Here is a 20,783-nt window from a genome sequence, read left to right on the forward strand (position 1 = left end):
TATTTGTAGGCACTTATTCTCTAATTTTATGTTTAAAAGATAAAGAAGAAATGCTAAAGTGTAAAATACAACTAAATAATAAAGGGTAACATACTAAAACTATCCTAAGGTTTGCACTAATACTAGGTACTATCAAGACTTTTCAAAAATATCAAATTTGTTCCCAAAGCACAAACGGCACTGAACACCATTTTAAAGTTCCGTACTCCTCCAAGTTCTCTGCATCCTTCCAACAGCTTGTCTTGACTACTCAAGTCTTGCATTATGAAAATTATATGCACGAGGGAGTTTCTGAGTAGCCAATGATTGATAAATAACAGCTAGAGATGGAGAGGATGTAGAAGCAGGGGAATTTTCAAACAGTGTTATGTGATGTTTATGCTTAGGGAGAAATTCGGATATTTTTGAAATGTTTTGGTAGTAACTGACATTAGCCCAAACCTCAAGGATAGTTTTTAAATTTTACCCAATAATGAAACTAAATAAGAAGCTATTACTTTCATAGGGAGATCATAAGTGAGGGAAAGGAAGAGAAAAATTAGAAGGTTAACGAAGTATCCTGTGGCATCCAAGGGATCCGTATCAAATACAGAGAGTTTGAAGTATCCATGCTTTCTAGATTTTAACCAACCTAGTATCAAAGTATAAGATTAGGGGAGTTATCAATCAACTATGACAACAAAACTTTCAGTAGTATTCGAGATTCAGCACCCAAAATGATAAACATAGTACCAGGACATGATTTGTTGGAGCATCGTCTTTCTCAAGTAAAGTTAGGTCAGCACTAGAATGATCTTCAAGTGAGGAAAATCCATTGCACTTTGCAACGTCAATATTTGATGCACAGCTTCCCAATAGCCGAACAATACACCCCATTAATAGATCAAGAAAAGGTCTAAGATGCAATTCATCAAAAACTCCTAGAACATCTTCAATCACATGCAGAAAACCATATCTTTTCTTCCAAGACAGAGCTATTATATTATCCACGGTGAAATACTTTAAGAAATTAAAAGCCTGAAATTGATCCATAAAATTTTCAGGTGAAGTCCAAAGCCAACAAGCAGTACTATCAGCTTCTTGTGAAATAATTTGCAGTGGCTTTATTAACAATGCAAAGAAAAGAGGAAGCTCCTCAACATCAAGTTGAGCAATGAAACCCAAGACTGCCTTTCGGTGATTAATGCTTGCATTCTGCATAAAAAGGTAAATCATATTGAGTAAATTAGATGAGATTTTGAATGAAAAGTGAGGAAAACATACGGAGTGAAAACCCCTACAGATATTAACAAGATTGCATAAAGGAATGACCATCATAGAATTCAAATTAGGTATACCTTTCTAGAGGCAAGTGTCTTCAAATTTCTGACTTTCGGCATTAGAAGACGAATAACTATAGGAACCAGATAAGCTCTGTGTTGGTCTTCAATTAGATTAGATTCTTTGGATAAACTCCATGTTGTTAGTTCTTCTCGCAAATATTTGGAGCTTATCAACTTTTTCAGATGCTGATCATATGGGAGCAAAAAATCATCCTTCCAAATCAAGAGGCAATCAAGAACCTTCATCTGTATTTCAGCATCATTTTCATCCAAAAGCCTAATAGAAACATCCAAAAGATTCAAGGAAAAGCAAAACAAGAAAAAGGACTTAGTGCACCCGGGCTGAGATCAAAATCAAACACATCAAAAACTAGAAGAAAAGATGAGCATTAAATAAATATATATTATTACATCATTAAAACAGTGCACTAACCTATTTTGCAGAACCTCTTTAAGAAATTGACTCTGATAAAAGGACCTAGGGTTCCGCATTACTTTCAGCAAGTTCAACCATTCTTTAAGGACACCTTTCCACTCTTTGCCTTTACAAGCATGTGAATTGAAGATTCCCACGCTGCAATACAACATTAAAAAGAAAACCAACTTTTAATGGGATAGGTTATAAAGATTTGCTAGTTCACCGAGTCCAAAATATATCCAATAAAAGGCATAAGATCCTGCAGATGATTACCTTGCAAGAACATTGCAATCATAGCCAAGAAACTTTAAGAACAAAGGTACAAATTCTCGTGACCGAGATTCAATAACAATTGGAATCTTTTGTAACGATTGGAGCAACAAGGATAATATTGTTGCACAAGGAGTGCTCTCAGAGCCCGGATATACAAACGAATTAAAACACTTGACAAGATCTGGAAAAAAAAAAAAAAAACTAGGTTAAAAACTGAACTTCAAAAGGAATTTTGGATTCAAGAAAGAGATAACTCAGGAAATAACCAGTTTATTATTCTAAAACATGCACAATAAAACAGCAGCTGAGTCAAAATAAATATCTACCAATATGGTACAATAAAGATAATGATACATGATAATATCAAAACTCGAGTTGTCACATACCACTTGACTCGTAAGCTTTAGAATTCCCTTCATATACTTCATTAGATGTATGAAATATGGATTGGTATTGCTCAAGATAAGAAACAAATCTATCTCCTACAAGTCCAAAATGTTGGCTCATCAAGACTGCAAGGCACTCTATTGCTGGATTCCAAAGATAGCTAAATCGGTTATTCAATATGCCAATTATCCCATTCAAAACAAGGGGCGCATAGGCATCAGGTAATCTGCCGGCTGAGAGGCCCATTTGTATTTTAGAAATCAATAGGATAACTTTCCTGCTGGTAGAAATTGAAAGAGGAGTTTCCTCAATAGACAAAAGCAACTGAATAACCTGACATTTGAAGGAAAATCAGCCCAGGATCATCTAGTATGATATAGTGACAAACAACAAGAACAGCAAGAAAATAGACACATACATTAATACCCTGACTTTCCACAAGGGAATTTTGAGAGACTTCAGTTCTCATTTTCTTTGCAGCCGGTTGATCATTTGTAGAATCCACACAGCCCAGAGGTTGATAGTGACACAATATTCTAAGAGTTGAGAGGCGAATCTCCTTGTTTGAGTGGCGCAAATTATCAGAAAATATGCTTACTGCATCCACAACCTTCTCGCCAGCAAGTTCTTGATGATACATTCTATTGCTGTTGACAGCTTCCGATATAGGCCTAACATTTATGTAACATCAAGAATTTAGAAAAGCAGAGTTTTTAACATAGCCAGCAATCAACAAGCATTAAAATTTGAACAACGATAAGAATTTAGATTAGTAATATATTAATATGTAATCAATTATTGACACAGGTCAACTTACCCATACACAAAATCCAAATAATCAGCAACAGCAGACAATACTGGCAAAGAAGATCTGTATCTTTTCACAAGATGCAAAAATTTGCTCGTTTCTTCAGAGTCAGATTCTTTACCAAGATGTGACTTGTTGTAAGAACTCAAAGCAGCCCCAATTAGGCATTGCCAAGTTTGTTTAGGAACACCAGCTATGCAGTCTGAATGAATAACATATAGATGAATATTAAGAGAGACAAACGACAGCATAATATTGTACAACAGAAAATGAGAAAAGTTCTATTTACTAAATAGAATACCGTTTGCTTATCCTGTTGTGAGCATTTAAAATTCATTGAGAAGGCCAAGCATTGTGGATATAGTGAAAAGAAGGAAGAAAATGTCAACAGAAACAATCACAAAGACATTATTAGAATATCCTCCCTGGGATATAATACACTGATGGATCCATAAAGTGCATAAGTGCGGGATACAATACACTTTGATGGGTCCCATGAAGTACAGATACAAGACATTGACGGGTTCCATCAAGTGCATTAGTGCTTATATGAAAAACCAAGATAGACATTATATATTCAGGGTGTTTAGTATATCATAGAACCAGGCCAGCTAAGAACAACTTAACTGGTTTTAATTGTTTTTAGCTTGGTAGCTTTTTTATTCAAACTGAGACCATATATCATCCCTAATAAACTAGTTTTAACTTTTAGTTCTTTTAAACATACCTTCCCTACAAAATCAAGTTTTAAAATTTTGATGTTTTTCACATGAATATTCTCACCAGACTAGTTTTAAATTTGAAATTTTCAGATGCATATGTTATTAATACTAGATCTGAGCTGATTCTAGACAAACTTGATATAAAATAAACTGATTTGGTTCAGCTTGTATCAGAACTAAACTAATTCCGAGATTTGCCAAGCACCCACACTATCCTCACTTGAAAATAAGGTGAAGACACACAGTGTTTCAAAGTTCATATAGAGCAAGAAATTAATCTGAATAATACAGAATTTTCCATACCAGCTTCCATCATCAGTAGCTGATTGAGTGCATCTATCAAATCCATTAAACAGGATGATTTCTTTTGGATATCAATCAATTGAGGATAGCATCTAATGATTCCCCACAGCAGAGCGAACTTAGTCTCATGAATATGAGTTGATGATGGATCTATGCGCACAATTTCTTTTATTTCCCTTATCCAATCAGAGACAGCCTCCTGCAAACAACTCTGAATCTTTGGAAATCCTTTTCCAAATGTGCCGACTAAAAAGTTGGACCCTTGTGCCTTCGCTTCCATTATTTCACAGAAGGACAGTAATAGATAAATAACTTCTTCCGAAGTCTCTACCATATCATTCAAAGCACTGAAAATTATATCAGAAAATTAAGACTGTCCTATAAAAAGAACCATATTGCATCCCAGAAATAACTAACATATAACATTACCTTAAGATGTTAACTCTGAAGATATCTACTATGCAAGGGTCCTTCTGTAGTAGTTCTCTAATAAAAGTCAACAAACTGCAAGACAAGCCCAACAATCTATGTCAAATGATATTAAGAAAAGGGAAAGAGGTAGGGGGCAGGGGGGCACCAAACTAGGAATTACCTTGAGTTCCTTAACTTAAATACAGGAGCCCATTGCAATGAACAACTTGAGATAGTTGACATATCATTAGAACTATGGAGCCCATTGAGAATGCATACAATCAATTCTAGAACCTTATCAACAACTTCTTCTTGATGATCCTCTGCCTTCACCAAGTCAGAAGGCACAACAAACCTTTGCACAAGCAATCCCACATGTTCAAGTAATGATTGGTAATCTGTGCAACATCATAGTAGTTTAGCTTGGTAGGACAAGAACACAAATATGCAATTGACATTATTACAGTAATTGAACTTAAAACGTACAGCTGTAAAACAAACCAAGCTACTCAAGCTCCACTCAAGATAAATTGGGTGAAGTGATACTTGAACGATTAACTACATGGCTCAAAAACCAATAAGAACTGATCTCGAGCAACCTATTATCAGGATCGGCACCAATTGATTGTCTACTTTAGAAAAGTCAAACTACTAAAGCTCCGTTTGTTTTGAAATAAAATATTTTACACTGAAAATATTTTCAGGGAAACGTTTTCATTTTACCGTGTTTGGTTGCTTACAAGAAAATGCTGAAAATGTTTTCATTTCATAGTGTTTGGTTGCTTACATGAAAATGTTGTGGAAATTATTTTCCAATGTTTGTTTCACCGTAAAATAATAATAATAATAATTTAAAAAAAATTTCATATTTCATAAAACCCATCAAATGCAAGCACAGCTGCACACAACCGCTGAACCACCACCAACCACCCAAATTCAGAAAATAAAACAAAATTCCACTCTCAATGGTCAAAACAGACACACAGATACATGTATAGCAAGTACTAGGAACCAATCGAAGTAATCAAACTCCAAAGTGCCAATCGAGACAGAGACCCATGGCTGTTGGAGGGAGTGGACCTAGAAAGTCCACCACCAAAGTCGCCATAACCACCACAAAATGAGCAACCCACAAACCCAGATCCGAAAAAAAACCACCCCAAAATCTTAGCATTAGACCATGAATCCAGATTTCAAAACCAAAAACCCACGAATCTAAAATCCCAGATCAGAACTTGAGAAGCTGATTGGCGAGAGAGAGGTGGGTGGCATTTGCATTGGGTCGCGAACTTTAGAACCGGTGGGTGGCTTTTGCGTTTGGGTCAGACTAGAGTTGGGTCATGAACCCGAGAACCAATTTGAGGATTGATGACAGTGGAGCTAGTGATGAGTGGTGCCGACAATGGTGGATCTGGGAATGAGTGGCTGGTCTGGTTTGTGGGAGAGAAGAGCTAAGAGTGAGAAAGGCTAAGAATAGTCGAGAGTGAGACACTGAGAATGTGTAAAATGTTTAAGCAGTTTTTTAAGCTTAAAACATTTTACAACTTTTTGCCTTGAGTTTGAAAGTTCACTGAAAATATTTCACAATTGACCAAATATTTTACTACAAAACAAACATGGTAAAATGTGTAAAATGTTTTACTGAAAATATATTACTTCAAAACAAATGGAGTGTAAAGCTCAATTGAAATTTGGCTTTATGGCCTCATCAAAAAGCACATTTAATAAACCAACCAAGCTTGAGTAGCCAAATATTTGACTCGAATCAGCTTGCTTTACAGCCCTTCTAAAATTAAAAAAAGAAACACTAGTTTTGATATGTAAAAAGAAACACTAGTAAATACAAATATTATACAGCTCACCATAAACTATTTGTCCATTGTGGATCTGAACAATGGAAATAAGCAGTGACAATAGATGACTTAAATGCAAAATGCATCCATTAGTCACACACTCAGTAATTTTCTCATATAAGCATTTCCACATCAAATCCAACTCCTTTGGCTCTATGTTCTCACATAGTCTTTGAAAGGCAGTAATTATAACTTCAACAACCGCATCTGAACCTGCAGGGAGGACAGAGGCAGAGTCTTAGAAAGATTCATAACCATGAACTTGTAAATTGTGTCAACCTACATAGTAACACAACCATTGACCTACAAATTCAAGTAATTGTTTTTTAATTGGTAAGTTACACAAACCCAGTGGGCTTTGAACCCATGACCTCACCCTCCATCTAGAACTTGTAAGAGGAGGTGTCAGTTGAGCTAGAGCTCATTGGCATATTCTAGTAAACAAATTAATGCGGAGTACTATGATTATGAGCATATGAGGGGAAAAAAAAAGTAGGCTTTTAAAGTTAACACTCGAAGCCAAATTCGGCAGTAGTATAGAGACTACAGGAAACTCAGAAAATCACTTACTACAACAAGACCTATCATCTACAAAAAAAATAAAAATTCACAAGACTTATACCACTCTTGATTCTTTCTTCTTCTTTTTTTTTTTTTTTTTTTGCCTCCCCTTTTCCTTGTTCCACTCATAAATTTTAAGCTTTCTTCTTCATCACACTAGATAACAAGTAATGTCCAAGTGCTTACATAATCTGCTCCATAAAGCACACTTCTTTCTTATGTTGCAGTTGTTCACAAACTACTGGTTTACAAACTTGCTGTTAACACGCTAACAATAACAAAATTAATATCTAAATCCAAATAAATAAATATTATAGTTCTCTTTGATAGCCATTTTCAGACCATGCTAAAGACTGCATTATCATTGATGAAGTGCAGGATGTATTGATTTGTGCCCTTAGCCATACACTCATTTGATGCATGAGACATGAGATAGTATTTCTTCTTTAGGGACATATCATGCTATAAACTTCATTATCACTAGGATCAACTAATGATGATGCTGATTTCATTCCTAAAAAGGAGGTTTCTAATTTCATTATCATGGTTATGAATACATATATCTCTGTAACCTTTTTTTTTTTTGTGGGCCGGGGGGAGGGGGAGGTGGGGTGCATGTCATAATTATAGTAACTTATAAGATATGATACCTATATTTCTATAATTACTTATACTTTCCCTATGAAATGTACATCAATCACCTCTCTAGACATAGTCAAACAAATTTAAAATTCTTTTCGAGGTCCAGCCTTTCTCTCATAGACCAAAATCTTACCCGTGTTTATTAAAACTGTTTTGGCTTCTGCTGCAAAAATCTTATTCCATAAATTCAATATTTAAAGCCCAACTAAGCCTAAATGCCAAATTGATTGAATGCAACTACATAATGTATCCTTTTTACAATTCTATCTTATCTGGAATGTGATAATGTCATTCACCTTTCAGCTGTAGATTTTATCCCTTTTTCATTTAAGACAACGCTTTTTATGTCCAAGATAAATGTTAATTGAAACTCAGTGAATTTCAGCTTTTATATTATCATTTATACAAAATGTTTATAGCAAAATCATGCCCCAAAGCACATGGATAAAATTAATTTACAGCACTCCTATAGATAAAATTCTTAAATCTTCATTATTATCCAAAACAAACATCTTTAATCTTCATTGTTGGATGAAATACTACTATAAGTTCATTATGCATGTCAAGAATCAAGTATGCTTTCAATACCCACTAAATCAATAAATTCAACCTTCTTTATGTAGATGGAACAACGCTTCATGCCGGTCAGCTTGATACATAGAAAGCAAGACAGGCATGATGAGAACCATACATCTAATAGTGAATTTATATGAATTTTCCAATATGAGTCCAGTGAAAATTTTGAGTTAGAAAGTGGTATAAATTATACAGTTTTAACAGATCTCACCTAACATACGTAAGATCATGCAAATACCCATAGAGATGCATATTTAAGCAGGTATTTGTGGCCATAAATCATTAGAGTATGTATTATTTTAATTGTGCTGCATAATTGTAAATGGAAATTTATAACAAAACTCAAACATTTGTGTTGGCAGTGGCACACATATGTATATGTATGTTTGCAATACTAGTGTGCAATGTTATAGTTGTAAAGCACAATTCTAAATGGATCTCTCTCTCTCTCTCTCTCTCTCTCTCTCTCATATATATATAGCAACTGGAGCAAATCTTACATAACAATCAATTACAGAAAAATAGAGATCCTATGATATTAAGAAAGAAACTAGAAAAGATCGTCATAAGAATCTTGTGGGACTAAAAATAAGTATAAATTAGAAGTGAAACACACAAATGAAGATATGAAATACATGCAAGAAAGTTGAAATCATCATTACCAAATATTGAATCGTCCATCAATAACCGCAATACTCGCTCTGCTCTTGAGTGGAACCTTGATGACGACCCTCTCATAACATAAAAAAGTAAAGCACTGATGCCACATTTCCTGGCAGGCAATGGTTTCTTTATGACTTCAGTCATGATCTTTTTAATACCTGTTCCAATCCCATGAAACATTTATTTAGTCAGCTTAGAGTAATGCAAGTCCATTAGAAGACAACTTTGGCTATGCTATATACCAACTAGTTGAAGTCACATAAATACCATTTACCAACACAATAGTCAAAGAACAAAAAGAAAATATGCACATACAATCCGTCTATTTCCAGCCAATTATAAAAACCCAAACCTTGACCAACCTTTTAGTGCCTTGTCACTTCCAATGTGCCACAATGTCTGGCACATGTATATCAGTATGCAAAACATATATAAGTGAAGTTCATAACCAAATGAAAAACATGTGGGAATAGAAAAAAATGATGAAGAAGTGTAAGTAAAGCACCACGAAAAAATTACACAAAATCAACTTAGTATTCATGTGGTAACAAGGTTACAACGAAAGAACATTCTAAAACTTAGGACACTGTTTGGAAAGAATGCATCAATGTGAACATTTGATGAACCACAAACTAAAGGCTACTATAAATAGCCTATTTTGAGTCATTGTAGGCAATCTACCTTATGAAATTTGGAGTTGAATATTTCTTGAGCTCTTTCAGCCTAAAAATTGATATTTGATTGTTCCAACTCCAATCCTATTATCCTTTTCATTTGCTTTAATCTTATGGTTGCTGAAATTGCTTTTTACAACCTTCTTCTACACTAGATTTAAGTTCTCTTTATATGTATATATACATATATATACACACAGATAAGATAAAAGTTTTTTTGAGCGGTAAATAAATTTATATATATATATATATATACATGTTGGTAGGAATCAACTTACCTTGAAAGAGACTTTACTACACTAGAACTTCATGTATGCACTTTTAGATGCATATTAATCAGTAGCATTATAAAATAGTATCTGGATATATTTTATTTTTATTTTAAAAAAAATTGGAAATAAATCACAAGTGCTTTTCTTTTTTGGCTAGGTAAACATTCACACAACCAATGGTTTAAAATTGTGCTTGGACTTTTTTTTTTTTTTTTAATACTACTAATAAATATTGCATACATCAAATTCTAGCAAAGTTATGCTCACTATGGAGATGGTGATACTGATAATGGTGGCATCATAAGGTCATTTGAGTGACAAGGTGGAAATAATTGTGGCAGTCAACGAGCAGCATTGATGATGTTCAGGTGGGTAATGGACCAAAATAATGCTTAGAAGTTAAAGTAATTTGAAACATGGAAAGACAAGTCCAGTATCTTTGTCAGCTTTATGCATAGTCTCAAGCAAGAAGAATAAATAGATGAATTATCCAAGTCATAGTTACTACTAAACATGATGAAATTTGTACAGTACAATTTTCAATATTTTTTAAATAAGTATATACAGTACAAAATATGAACGTACATTTATTTCGAAGAAGTTAGAATAGAAGTATATGCTAATGGTATTTTAAAGAGTAAAGTTTACTATATTCCAATTAGTAGCACACTTATGCTACCTTAATATAATTTCTAAAGATAATATATTTATCAAAAAAACAAAAAACTTAAGATTTGAAAAAAATCAGCTAACATAATAATAAAAATTAAATATACCTTGCTATGTTGTCATACTTCCTCTTTCAAGCAAAGTAATAAATAATGCAAATATTATTTATTTCCTCATATTATTATAAATGAAAATAGTTTAATTTTTGTTCAAATATAAAATTTAAATACACATGTATGTGTGCGTGTGTTTTGAGTGTGTTATTTTAATAAGGTTGTATATATACATATATACAATGCATATATGTATATATACAACCTTATTAAAATAACACACATATGTATATATACAACCTTATTACATTTTACAATGTAACTTATCAAAAAAAAATATACATATATACAATGTATATGTATTTTAATTTAACACACATATTTGAAACTAAGATTTAATGATCTAAATTCTATAAAAATATTAATAGCTCAAAGAAAAAAGATTAAAATATACTCTTAAAGAAAGTCAGTCCTTCACGTAGATGACTGGGTAAAATAATCAGTTGTCCTTGTGGATCCAACATTAATCCTCTCACACCGACTAATTGGTGTTCTTGAGATGCATTTCCTCTAGTTCCCGGAAAAGACATCATATTAAATAAATATAAAAAATTTGATGTCTAACATAAATAGAACATGATGGAATTAAGATTTTTTTTTTTTTTTTTATAGGTAATAAAACTTTTATTCAAAAAAATTGAGCATCATGTTCACGATGGTGAACATTCTGATCAAGAAAAATTACAGCAGTGTCAATAGGATGATTAAAGTTTAGTTGAATTGGAGTTTTTTGTTTTTTGTTTACCAAAAAAAAAAAAAAAAGAATTAATGATTACAAATGGGCAAAGAGTACAATGGTGTGGGGGAATCAATTAAGCCATGATTCACATATGAATACAAATAGCTCCTTCTGGACAAACTTAGACAATAAAGCATGGTCTTACCTTCCTGCAGCTGCTCAGCCGGTGCATTCCTAAACAAGAATGATATTGCCTCAGCCATAAATTCTTGGACGTACTCCTTGGGATAATATCGTAGTTTTAATGTAACCCTTAAAAAAATTTGAGAAAACCATATAAGTACATATGTTATGTAGGTTTGTAGGTAAGTAAATATGTAATGAGGCTTCTTCACAAGGAAAAAAAAAATGTAATGAGGTCTCCAGTATCTAATTGCTACAGTGAGCTCCATGACAGAAAAAATCTACCCAAATGTATCAGATAACATGTAATCATGACGGTGACAATGAAAACCAACCAGATTCTGATAAGATAAACACCTTTGGGGAACACGAATTCAATCATACTAGTACAAATGTACTTACTTGAGCACATAAACAAGGTCACGAATTAGATATTTTTGCAAGTACATCATAATATATGACCACGACGTAAAAATCTGCATAATATCAGCCAAAAATTGAAAAGCTTAATGATTTTGAGGCAGCTAACAAAAAATACAGCAAAGAAAAAAATGGAAATTATAGCTAGACCTGCTCAATTATCTCTGGTTCCCTATCAGCACCAGTTTCCAGGAGAGACACTAAAGAATCAACAATCCTTGGCAAAAAGCTGGGAAAGCTCCAATACACAACATATAAGTCATAAATATAACAAACTATGACATATATATGTAAGAATACCACAACTCTGGCATAGGACAAATTCAAAGAAATTTATAAGGGGGTAGGAAATCTTAAACAACAATCTAGGCACTCTCTTCTTAAGTAGAAATTCTAACAAAGTAAAATCAGGAACAAACAGAGTAGCAATTTTAAGGTTAGAAGCCTCCACGACTAGTTAGCGACAGGGAAAATCCTATGAGATATGTTAAATTCAAATAGAAAGAACTTACGGTATAAAATCAACCAGGAGATCTCTAGATAGAGCTGCAAGTAACCTGCAAAAAAAAATAAATAAATAAAACAATCAACCTACAAGAACTTAAGGAGAACACACAAACAACTAAAAAAAGAAAAAAAAAAATCAACAAACAGGTTGAAAGAAGAAAATACACGAGCTAGAATTCTTTTGATAGTTTACCTTATCAAAATTAACCCTAGTATTTACAGGTTTGATTTTGTACTGAATAATTAGTTTTTCTAGCAGGATGTCATTTTTTTTCTTAATAAATCTCTCAGTGTATAAAGCAGTGATATTACATATTGAATACCTATTGACTTCATCTTGAATTCTATAACAACACAAGCTAATTCCCCTACTTGTTGTCTACAGCAAAGAAACAATTCAAAGCCCAACACCAGAAAGAAAATTTAACAAAATAAAAATTGCAAACCCTTATAAAAGTTCAGGTAAAACTTACGTACACCAAAAATGTATATCTCAGGCATAGCATGCTAATCATCAAATGCACAATATGAAAGTTAAAAGGATCTGGAACCAGGTGGATGGTTGGGAAATAAAACATGGGAGTATTTTGTCGTATATTAATACAAGGGTTTTTCCCGGAAAATAATATTATTTATGATGAATTATTAAAAATAGCATTGTGGTAAAATTATTTGCTAGAATAGCCTCTCTTTGAGAACCTTGTTTTGAAAAAAAGATTTTAAGCATTTAAATTTCAACATTTGCACTGAAAATTGTGTTTCCAAAACAAGATTTCAGTTATATCACACTTTGCACTGAAATAGTGTTTGGAAAACACATCATCAGTGTAAACACGTTTCACACTGAAATTGTTTTTTGGAAACATGATTTCCAAAACATTATTTTCAAAGGAAGGCTATCCTCCAAATAATTTCCCCCACAGTGCTATTTTTAATAATTAAAAATAAATAATATTATTCTGATATTCTGTAAACTGTAGTTCTTCTGAAGAAAACGACTAAAATAAATAATTGCAAAAGAAGAAGAAGAAGAAGAAGAATGGTTGAAATGGCAATTCACATAACAATAATGGCGGTTCTTTGGCACACTAGCATCCTTTGGCCTGAAAGAGATCAGCATTTCTAATTTCCACATGACATACCTTCCTTCTTAATTCCCTAAATGCTTTTACAATTCATTGTTTCTTTTGAACCAGAAAAATACTTCTCACACGACTTCCACAAATATTTTATTTTAAATTAAATTAACCTACTTTTCAGGGGCAGTTTTTACAAATCATTCACCAGTAACCCCATTAAAAATAACATGAATTGAATCCTTAGTTAATTTCCAACTCTATAATTCTAATTTGCATCAGCTACTGCTTCTGAAGATTTACATCAGACTGACAATCCAGATTCAAACAGAAAAATTAGTCAATATTTAGACACCCACATAAATTGATGTCATTGATTACTACAACCATATCTAAGAAGAATTATATAATATCAATTTTTATGCATTAACAATATTGAAAGCCAAACAATGGATTCATAGACTGAAGAACAAAACTACCCTGCCTGAAGAAGTAAATTCAGTTATAGTTACTAGATACATGTAAGAACATTTTTCTATCGAAACAGAAACATTGAATAAACAGATAACACAAGCACCAATATAAGTTTATCATTCAATTGTAACACACATAAATATCCTGAACACTGTAAAGAAGTAATTAACAATATAAACTAGCTTACCTAAGAATAGGCTCAAGAGATAGCCTCGCACTCATTTGTAATCGTGGGATAAGTTTCGAGAAAATTAACTCTTTCTGTAATATAATCAAGGGTAATGTCTGGACCAGGGGCAACATTTCCTCGTAAAACGAAATAAAATCCTCTGCAGTATTCAATTCCTGTTCATAACAATACAATCACAAACAAAAAATCAACAAATCAACAAAAAAACAGAAAACGATAGGATGTCCTATTCAAAGTATCATAGCAGCAACAAAGAACCAACAAATAATAAATAAAAAAAACTTCAGCACTGTTTTGATGGGCCGTTCCTTTTTCGTTGAATACTAGCAACTTAGCCAAAACAAGCTTCCAATTACAAACTTCAAATTATAAACGTTACTAATTACAACAACAAAAACTTTCCTTTTAATCCCACTTTTCTTTTTAAATAGAAAAGAAAAATGTGAACCTTTGGCATCCTCACCATGTAATTACTCTTAACCATTAAGTCAACATACCAATGGGCTTCTTTTTGGTATAGATGAGATTACATGGGCGTTTACCAGTCGAGCTAACTCTTTCTTTTTCTTTTTTTTTAATTTATAATTACTAGTTGAGCTGATTGGAACCAATAAATCTAGAGCTACAACCAAAAAAAAAAAAAAAATTCACAACTGCCAAAATGGCAAGTTGGTCTTAGTCGGTAAAAAAGTGATGTCAGTGACGGCCGAGAACCAGTAAATGTTGTGTACTCAAACCCACATTTTAATATTTTTAGTTTTTACTAACAAAGTAAAGACCAAAAACTATAAACAAAAACACAGTAAAAAATAAAGGCATACCCTCCATTCTGTGAGGCAGTCACGGAAAAAGGAAGACCCTTCTGAAGGCTCAGCCTTCACTTTATTAAGGCTTCGAAACACATCGATTTCAATCTCCTCTACTCTCTGAGAAAAATTCTTGAACTGCAATACAAAACAAACCCAAAAATAAAAATCAAATAAAAACCTTAAATTTAATTACGATTTAAGCTTTTGAATTATAACCCTTAAAAAAATTTGAGAAAACCATATAAGTACATATGTTATGTAGGTTTGTAGGTAAGTAAATATGTAATGAGGCTTCTTCACAAGGAAAAAAAAAATGTAATGAGGTCTCCAGTATCTAATTGCTACAGTGAGCTCCATGACAGAAAAAATCTACCCAAATGTATCAGATAACATGTAATCATGACGGTGACAATGAAAACCAACCAGATTCTGATAAGATAAACACCTTTGGGGAACACGAATTCAATCATACTAGTACAAATGTACTTACTTGAGCACATAAACAAGGTCACGAATTAGATATTTTTGCAAGTACATCATAATATATGACCACGACGTAAAAATCTGCATAATATCAGCCAAAAATTGAAAAGCTTAATGATTTTGAGGCAGCTAACAAAAAATACAGCAAAGAAAAAAATGGAAATTATAGCTAGACCTGCTCAATTATCTCTGGTTCCCTATCAGCACCAGTTTCCAGGAGAGACACTAAAGAATCAACAATCCTTGGCAAAAAGCTGGGAAAGCTCCAATACACAACATATAAGTCATAAATATAACAAACTATGACATATATATGTAAGAATACCACAACTCTGGCATAGGACAAATTCAAAGAAATTTATAAGGGGGTAGGAAATCTTAAACAACAATCTAGGCACTCTCTTCTTAAGTAGAAATTCTAACAAAGTAAAATCAGGAACAAACAGAGTAGCAATTTTAAGGTTAGAAGCCTCCACGACTAGTTAGCGACAGGGAAAATCCTATGAGATATGTTAAATTCAAATAGAAAGAACTTACGGTATAAAATCAACCAGGAGATCTCTAGATAGAGCTGCAAGTAACCTGCAAAAAAAAATAAATAAATAAAACAATCAACCTACAAGAACTTAAGGAGAACACACAAACAACTAAAAAAAGAAAAAAAAAAATCAACAAACAGGTTGAAAGAAGAAAATACACGAGCTAGAATTCTTTTGATAGTTTACCTTATCAAAATTAACCCTAGTATTTACAGGTTTGATTTTGTACTGAATAATTAGTTTTTCTAGCAGGATGTCATTTTTTTTCTTAATAAATCTCTCAGTGTATAAAGCAGTGATATTACATATTGAATACCTATTGACTTCATCTTGAATTCTATAACAACACAAGCTAATTCCCCTACTTGTTGTCTACAGCAAAGAAACAATTCAAAGCCCAACACCAGAAAGAAAATTTAACAAAATAAAAATTGCAAACCCTTATAAAAGTTCAGGTAAAACTTACGTACACCAAAAATGTATATCTCAGGCATAGCATGCTAATCATCAAATGCACAATATGAAAGTTAAAAGGATCTGGAACCAGGTGGATGGTTGGGAAATAAAACATGGGAGTATTTTGTCGTATATTAATACAAGGGTTTTTCCCGGAAAATAATATTATTTATGATGAATTATTAAAAATAGCATTGTGGTAAAATTATTTGCTAGAATAGCCTCTCTTTGAGAACCTTGTTTTGAAAAAAAGATTTTAAGCATTTAAATTTCAACATTTGCACTGAAAATTGTGTTTCCAAAACAAGATTTCAGTTATATCACACTTTGCACTGAAATAGTGTTTGGAAAACACATCATCAGTGTAAACACGTTTCACACTGAAATTGTTTTTTGGAAACATGATTTCCAAAACATTATTTTCAAAGGAAGGCTATCCTCCAAATAATTTCCCCCACAGTGCTATTTTTAATAATTAAAAATAAATAATATTATTCTGATATTCTGTAAACTGTAGTTCTTCTGAAGAAAACGACTAAAATAAATAATTGCAAAAGAAGAAGAAGAAGAAGAAGAATGGTTGAAATGGCAATTCACATAACAATAATGGCGGTTCTTTGGCACACTAGCATCCTTTGGCCTGAAAGAGATCAGCATTTCTAATTTCCACATGACATACCTTCCTTCTTAATTCCCTAAATGCTTTTACAATTCATTGTTTCTTTTGAACCAGAAAAATACTTCTCACACGACTTCCACAAATATTTTATTTTAAATTAAATTAACCTACTTTTCAGGGGCAGTTTTTACAAATCATTCACCAGTAACCCCATTAAAAATAACATGAATTGAATCCTTAGTTAATTTCCAACTCTATAATTCTAATTTGCATCAGCTACTGCTTCTGAAGATTTACATCAGACTGACAATCCAGATTCAAACAGAAAAATTAGTCAATATTTAGACACCCACATAAATTGATGTCATTGATTACTACAACCATATCTAAGAAGAATTATATAATATCAATTTTTATGCATTAACAATATTGAAAGCCAAACAATGGATTCATAGACTGAAGAACAAAACTACCCTGCCTGAAGAAGTAAATTCAGTTATAGTTACTAGATACATGTAAGAACATTTTTCTATCGAAACAGAAACATTGAATAAACAGATAACACAAGCACCAATATAAGTTTATCATTCAATTGTAACACACATAAATATCCTGAACACTGTAAAGAAGTAATTAACAATATAAACTAGCTTACCTAAGAATAGGCTCAAGAGATAGCCTCGCACTCATTTGTAATCGTGGGATAAGTTTCGAGAAAATTAACTCTTTCTGTAATATAATCAAGGGTAATGTCTGGACCAGGGGCAACATTTCCTCGTAAAACGAAATAAAATCCTCTGCAGTATTCAATTCCTGTTCATAACAATACAATCACAAACAAAAAATCAACAAATCAACAAAAAAACAGAAAACGATAGGATGTCCTATTCAAAGTATCATAGCAGCAACAAAGAACCAACAAATAATAAATAAAAAAAACTTCAGCACTGTTTTGATGGGCCGTTCCTTTTTCGTTGAATACTAGCAACTTAGCCAAAACAAGCTTCCAATTACAAACTTCAAATTATAAACGTTACTAATTACAACAACAAAAACTTTCCTTTTAATCCCACTTTTCTTTTTAAATAGAAAAGAAAAATGTGAACCTTTGGCATCCTCACCATGTAATTACTCTTAACCATTAAGTCAACATACCAATGGGCTTCTTTTTGGTATAGATGAGATTACATGGGCGTTTACCAGTCGAGCTAACTCTTTCTTTTTCTTTTTTTTTAATTTATAATTACTAGTTGAGCTGATTGGAACCAATAAATCTAGAGCTACAACCAAAAAAAAAAAAAAAATTCACAACTGCCAAAATGGCAAGTTGGTCTTAGTCGGTAAAAAAGTGATGTCAGTGACGGCCGAGAACCAGTAAATGTTGTGTACTCAAACCCACATTTTAATATTTTTAGTTTTTACTAACAAAGTAAAGACCAAAAACTATAAACAAAAACACAGTAAAAAATAAAGGCATACCCTCCATTCTGTGAGGCAGTCACGGAAAAAGGAAGACCCTTCTGAAGGCTCAGCCTTCACTTTATTAAGGCTTCGAAACACATCGATTTCAATCTCCTCTACTCTCTGAGAAAAATTCTTGAACTGCAATACAAAACAAACCCAAAAATAAAAATCAAATAAAAACCTTAAATTTAATTACGATTTAAGCTTTTGAATTACTAATTCAAGCACGCGAATAAAAATAAATCAATTTTTGTCAGGAGAAGCGAATTTCGTGAGAATTGGGGTTTAGGGTTTAAGGGTTTGTGAGAGGGTTTAAGGTGAGGAGGGGGGTGGCTTACAACAAAACGGCGTCGTCCTGGGGATTTGTTGAGAGACTTCACTGCCTGAGCTTGCGACGGTGTCGCCATTGCTTGAATTAGGGTTTTGATTCGATTCGATTCTCACCGAAGCTCTGCTTTCCTCTTCTTCTCCTTTCACAGAGAGAGAGAGAGCAATATTTCAGAAGACAATGGAGGCGCCGACTTTAAAAATGTTGGGTTTTTCAGGTTTGTATTCGGGTTGAGTCGAATGGGCCGAGCTAATTCGGGTTTATATGGATTATAAACTGGGCTGGGCTAGGCTTTTTTTTGGGAAAGTACCCAAAAAAATAAACCATAGTTTTATGGTTACACATTAAACACTGACTTTCATTTTTTTTTTTTTTTTTTTTTTGGGTTTCCCAAGATATCCCAAGTTTTTATATCAGGACTAATCCTTCGAGGTACTGTTAGGCGCCAAGGCGAGGACCTCTCCCAAGAAAGTTTGCTGCATCTACAAGGGGCTCAAAACCGATACCACTTGCGTAAGCGACCAGAGTCCCTTCCACTCAGGCCAACCTTCATTAGTTACTTTCATGTATTTATGGTTATTAACTTTCATGTATGTACCCAAACACGCTAAACAAATCTCATTCTCACACATGAAATGTATACCTATGGCTCAAGGTTACCCGGGTTGGACTGTTTGGTTCGATCCGAGTCTAACAACCATTCTCTACATAATATTGATAAAACTATGGGATTTTTTTTTTTTTTTGGTACTCTCTCCCCTTTTTTTTGGATTTTTTGATAGTCAAGGTCTTAAGGAGGGGGAATGTTTGGATTTGAAATATTAGAAAGTGTTAATTGAGTTACAAGACTTTTGGTCTGGAACACAAATTTTTACGAATAAAGTTATGGAAGGGCACAACATTGTTATGCATTTCATTATAGATTAGTGCACAACTTAAGGAGTGTTGGAAATTGAATTTCACTTTTAATGTCATTGAAGATCAAATTAAGACATTGATTTTAAAGAAAAATAATTATGAGATTGATTGTTAGAGTTGCAAGATTGACGCATTAGACATGCAATTCATATTCAATTATTTTGATTTGTATGTAATCTCATTATAAATATGGATTCCATTGTAATATAATATAAAGAAAAGTTTATAATTAAGATACCACTTATGACTTTCTCTGTAGATGTAATTCAACAAATCAAACCATATAAACCTTGTGTCCTCTCTTTTCTTGCTTCCACATCACTTCTCTACAATTTCCTACATAAATTTTATCTTTTTTCTTTAGATTTCAACATGTTCTTAGTTGTTTAGTCAAATAAGCATAGTGAGGTGACTAGGGAAAGACATCACTTGCATGCTAGATAGCATGGGTTTCTTTTTACAATTTGATTTTGATATTTTTAAAGTGAAAAACTATATCTAATGGCTAATGCTAGATTTAATATATATATATATATATATATATATATTTATTTATATTGTGCTTTGGTAAAAGCCATTATTTGCTTCTTCCTCAAAACAAGACCATCTTATGTCCAATCACGTAATATTATGTTCACGATCCTATTAAAAAAAAGGAGCTAATATTATGTTCACAATTTTTTTCTCACAAATTTTTAGGTGATAGGATATGATTAAAACTACATTACTTTCAAATATATAGACCCCACCATTGATACTACTTTTACTATACATTAATTACAATGTCATATTAGTAATTGTAAAAAAAGAAAAAGATATTTAATTAAAGTGGAAGAAACGACTGCATGTGTATAGTGACATATGGTAAGTGAGATAGTTTTTCAAAAAAATATTGTTTTTTTGGATGACTTATTTTCTTCCTCAAAACAAGAACATCTATGTTCACAATTCTATATAATAATAATAATAAT

General features: G+C 32.6%; 1 protein-coding gene across 1 annotated transcript in view; it reads right to left on the bottom strand.

The window, feature by feature from the left end:
* Positions 1 to 19,085, bottom strand: part of LOC115987009 (small subunit processome component 20 homolog) — a 31,094-nt gene extending 12,009 nt beyond the window's left edge. Inside the window, exons 1-19 of the mRNA XM_031110447.1 lie at positions 18,905 to 19,085; positions 18,582 to 18,704; positions 17,758 to 17,915; positions 16,026 to 16,070; positions 15,664 to 15,742; positions 15,496 to 15,569; positions 11,552 to 11,658; positions 8,939 to 9,097; positions 6,507 to 6,710; positions 4,826 to 5,042; positions 4,663 to 4,737; positions 4,234 to 4,580; positions 3,218 to 3,410; positions 2,819 to 3,071; positions 2,400 to 2,733; positions 2,014 to 2,194; positions 1,756 to 1,896; positions 1,338 to 1,599; positions 733 to 1,194 (exon numbers count right to left, since the gene is read on the bottom strand). Coding sequence (XP_030966307.1) covers positions 733 to 1,194; positions 1,338 to 1,599; positions 1,756 to 1,896; positions 2,014 to 2,194; positions 2,400 to 2,733; positions 2,819 to 3,071; positions 3,218 to 3,410; positions 4,234 to 4,580; positions 4,663 to 4,737; positions 4,826 to 5,042; positions 6,507 to 6,710; positions 8,939 to 9,097; positions 11,552 to 11,658; positions 15,496 to 15,569; positions 15,664 to 15,742; positions 16,026 to 16,070; positions 17,758 to 17,915; positions 18,582 to 18,704; positions 18,905 to 18,973 — 3,483 coding nt within the window. The 5' untranslated portion in view covers positions 18,974 to 19,085. The remainder of the gene's footprint in view (positions 1 to 732; positions 1,195 to 1,337; positions 1,600 to 1,755; positions 1,897 to 2,013; positions 2,195 to 2,399; positions 2,734 to 2,818; positions 3,072 to 3,217; positions 3,411 to 4,233; positions 4,581 to 4,662; positions 4,738 to 4,825; positions 5,043 to 6,506; positions 6,711 to 8,938; positions 9,098 to 11,551; positions 11,659 to 15,495; positions 15,570 to 15,663; positions 15,743 to 16,025; positions 16,071 to 17,757; positions 17,916 to 18,581; positions 18,705 to 18,904) is intronic.
* Positions 19,086 to 20,783: the final 1,698 nt, after the last annotated feature.

Source organism: Quercus lobata, chromosome 4, assembly GCF_001633185.2.
Source record: "Quercus lobata isolate SW786 chromosome 4, ValleyOak3.0 Primary Assembly, whole genome shotgun sequence".
NCBI classification, from domain to species: domain Eukaryota; kingdom Viridiplantae; phylum Streptophyta; class Magnoliopsida; order Fagales; family Fagaceae; genus Quercus; species Quercus lobata.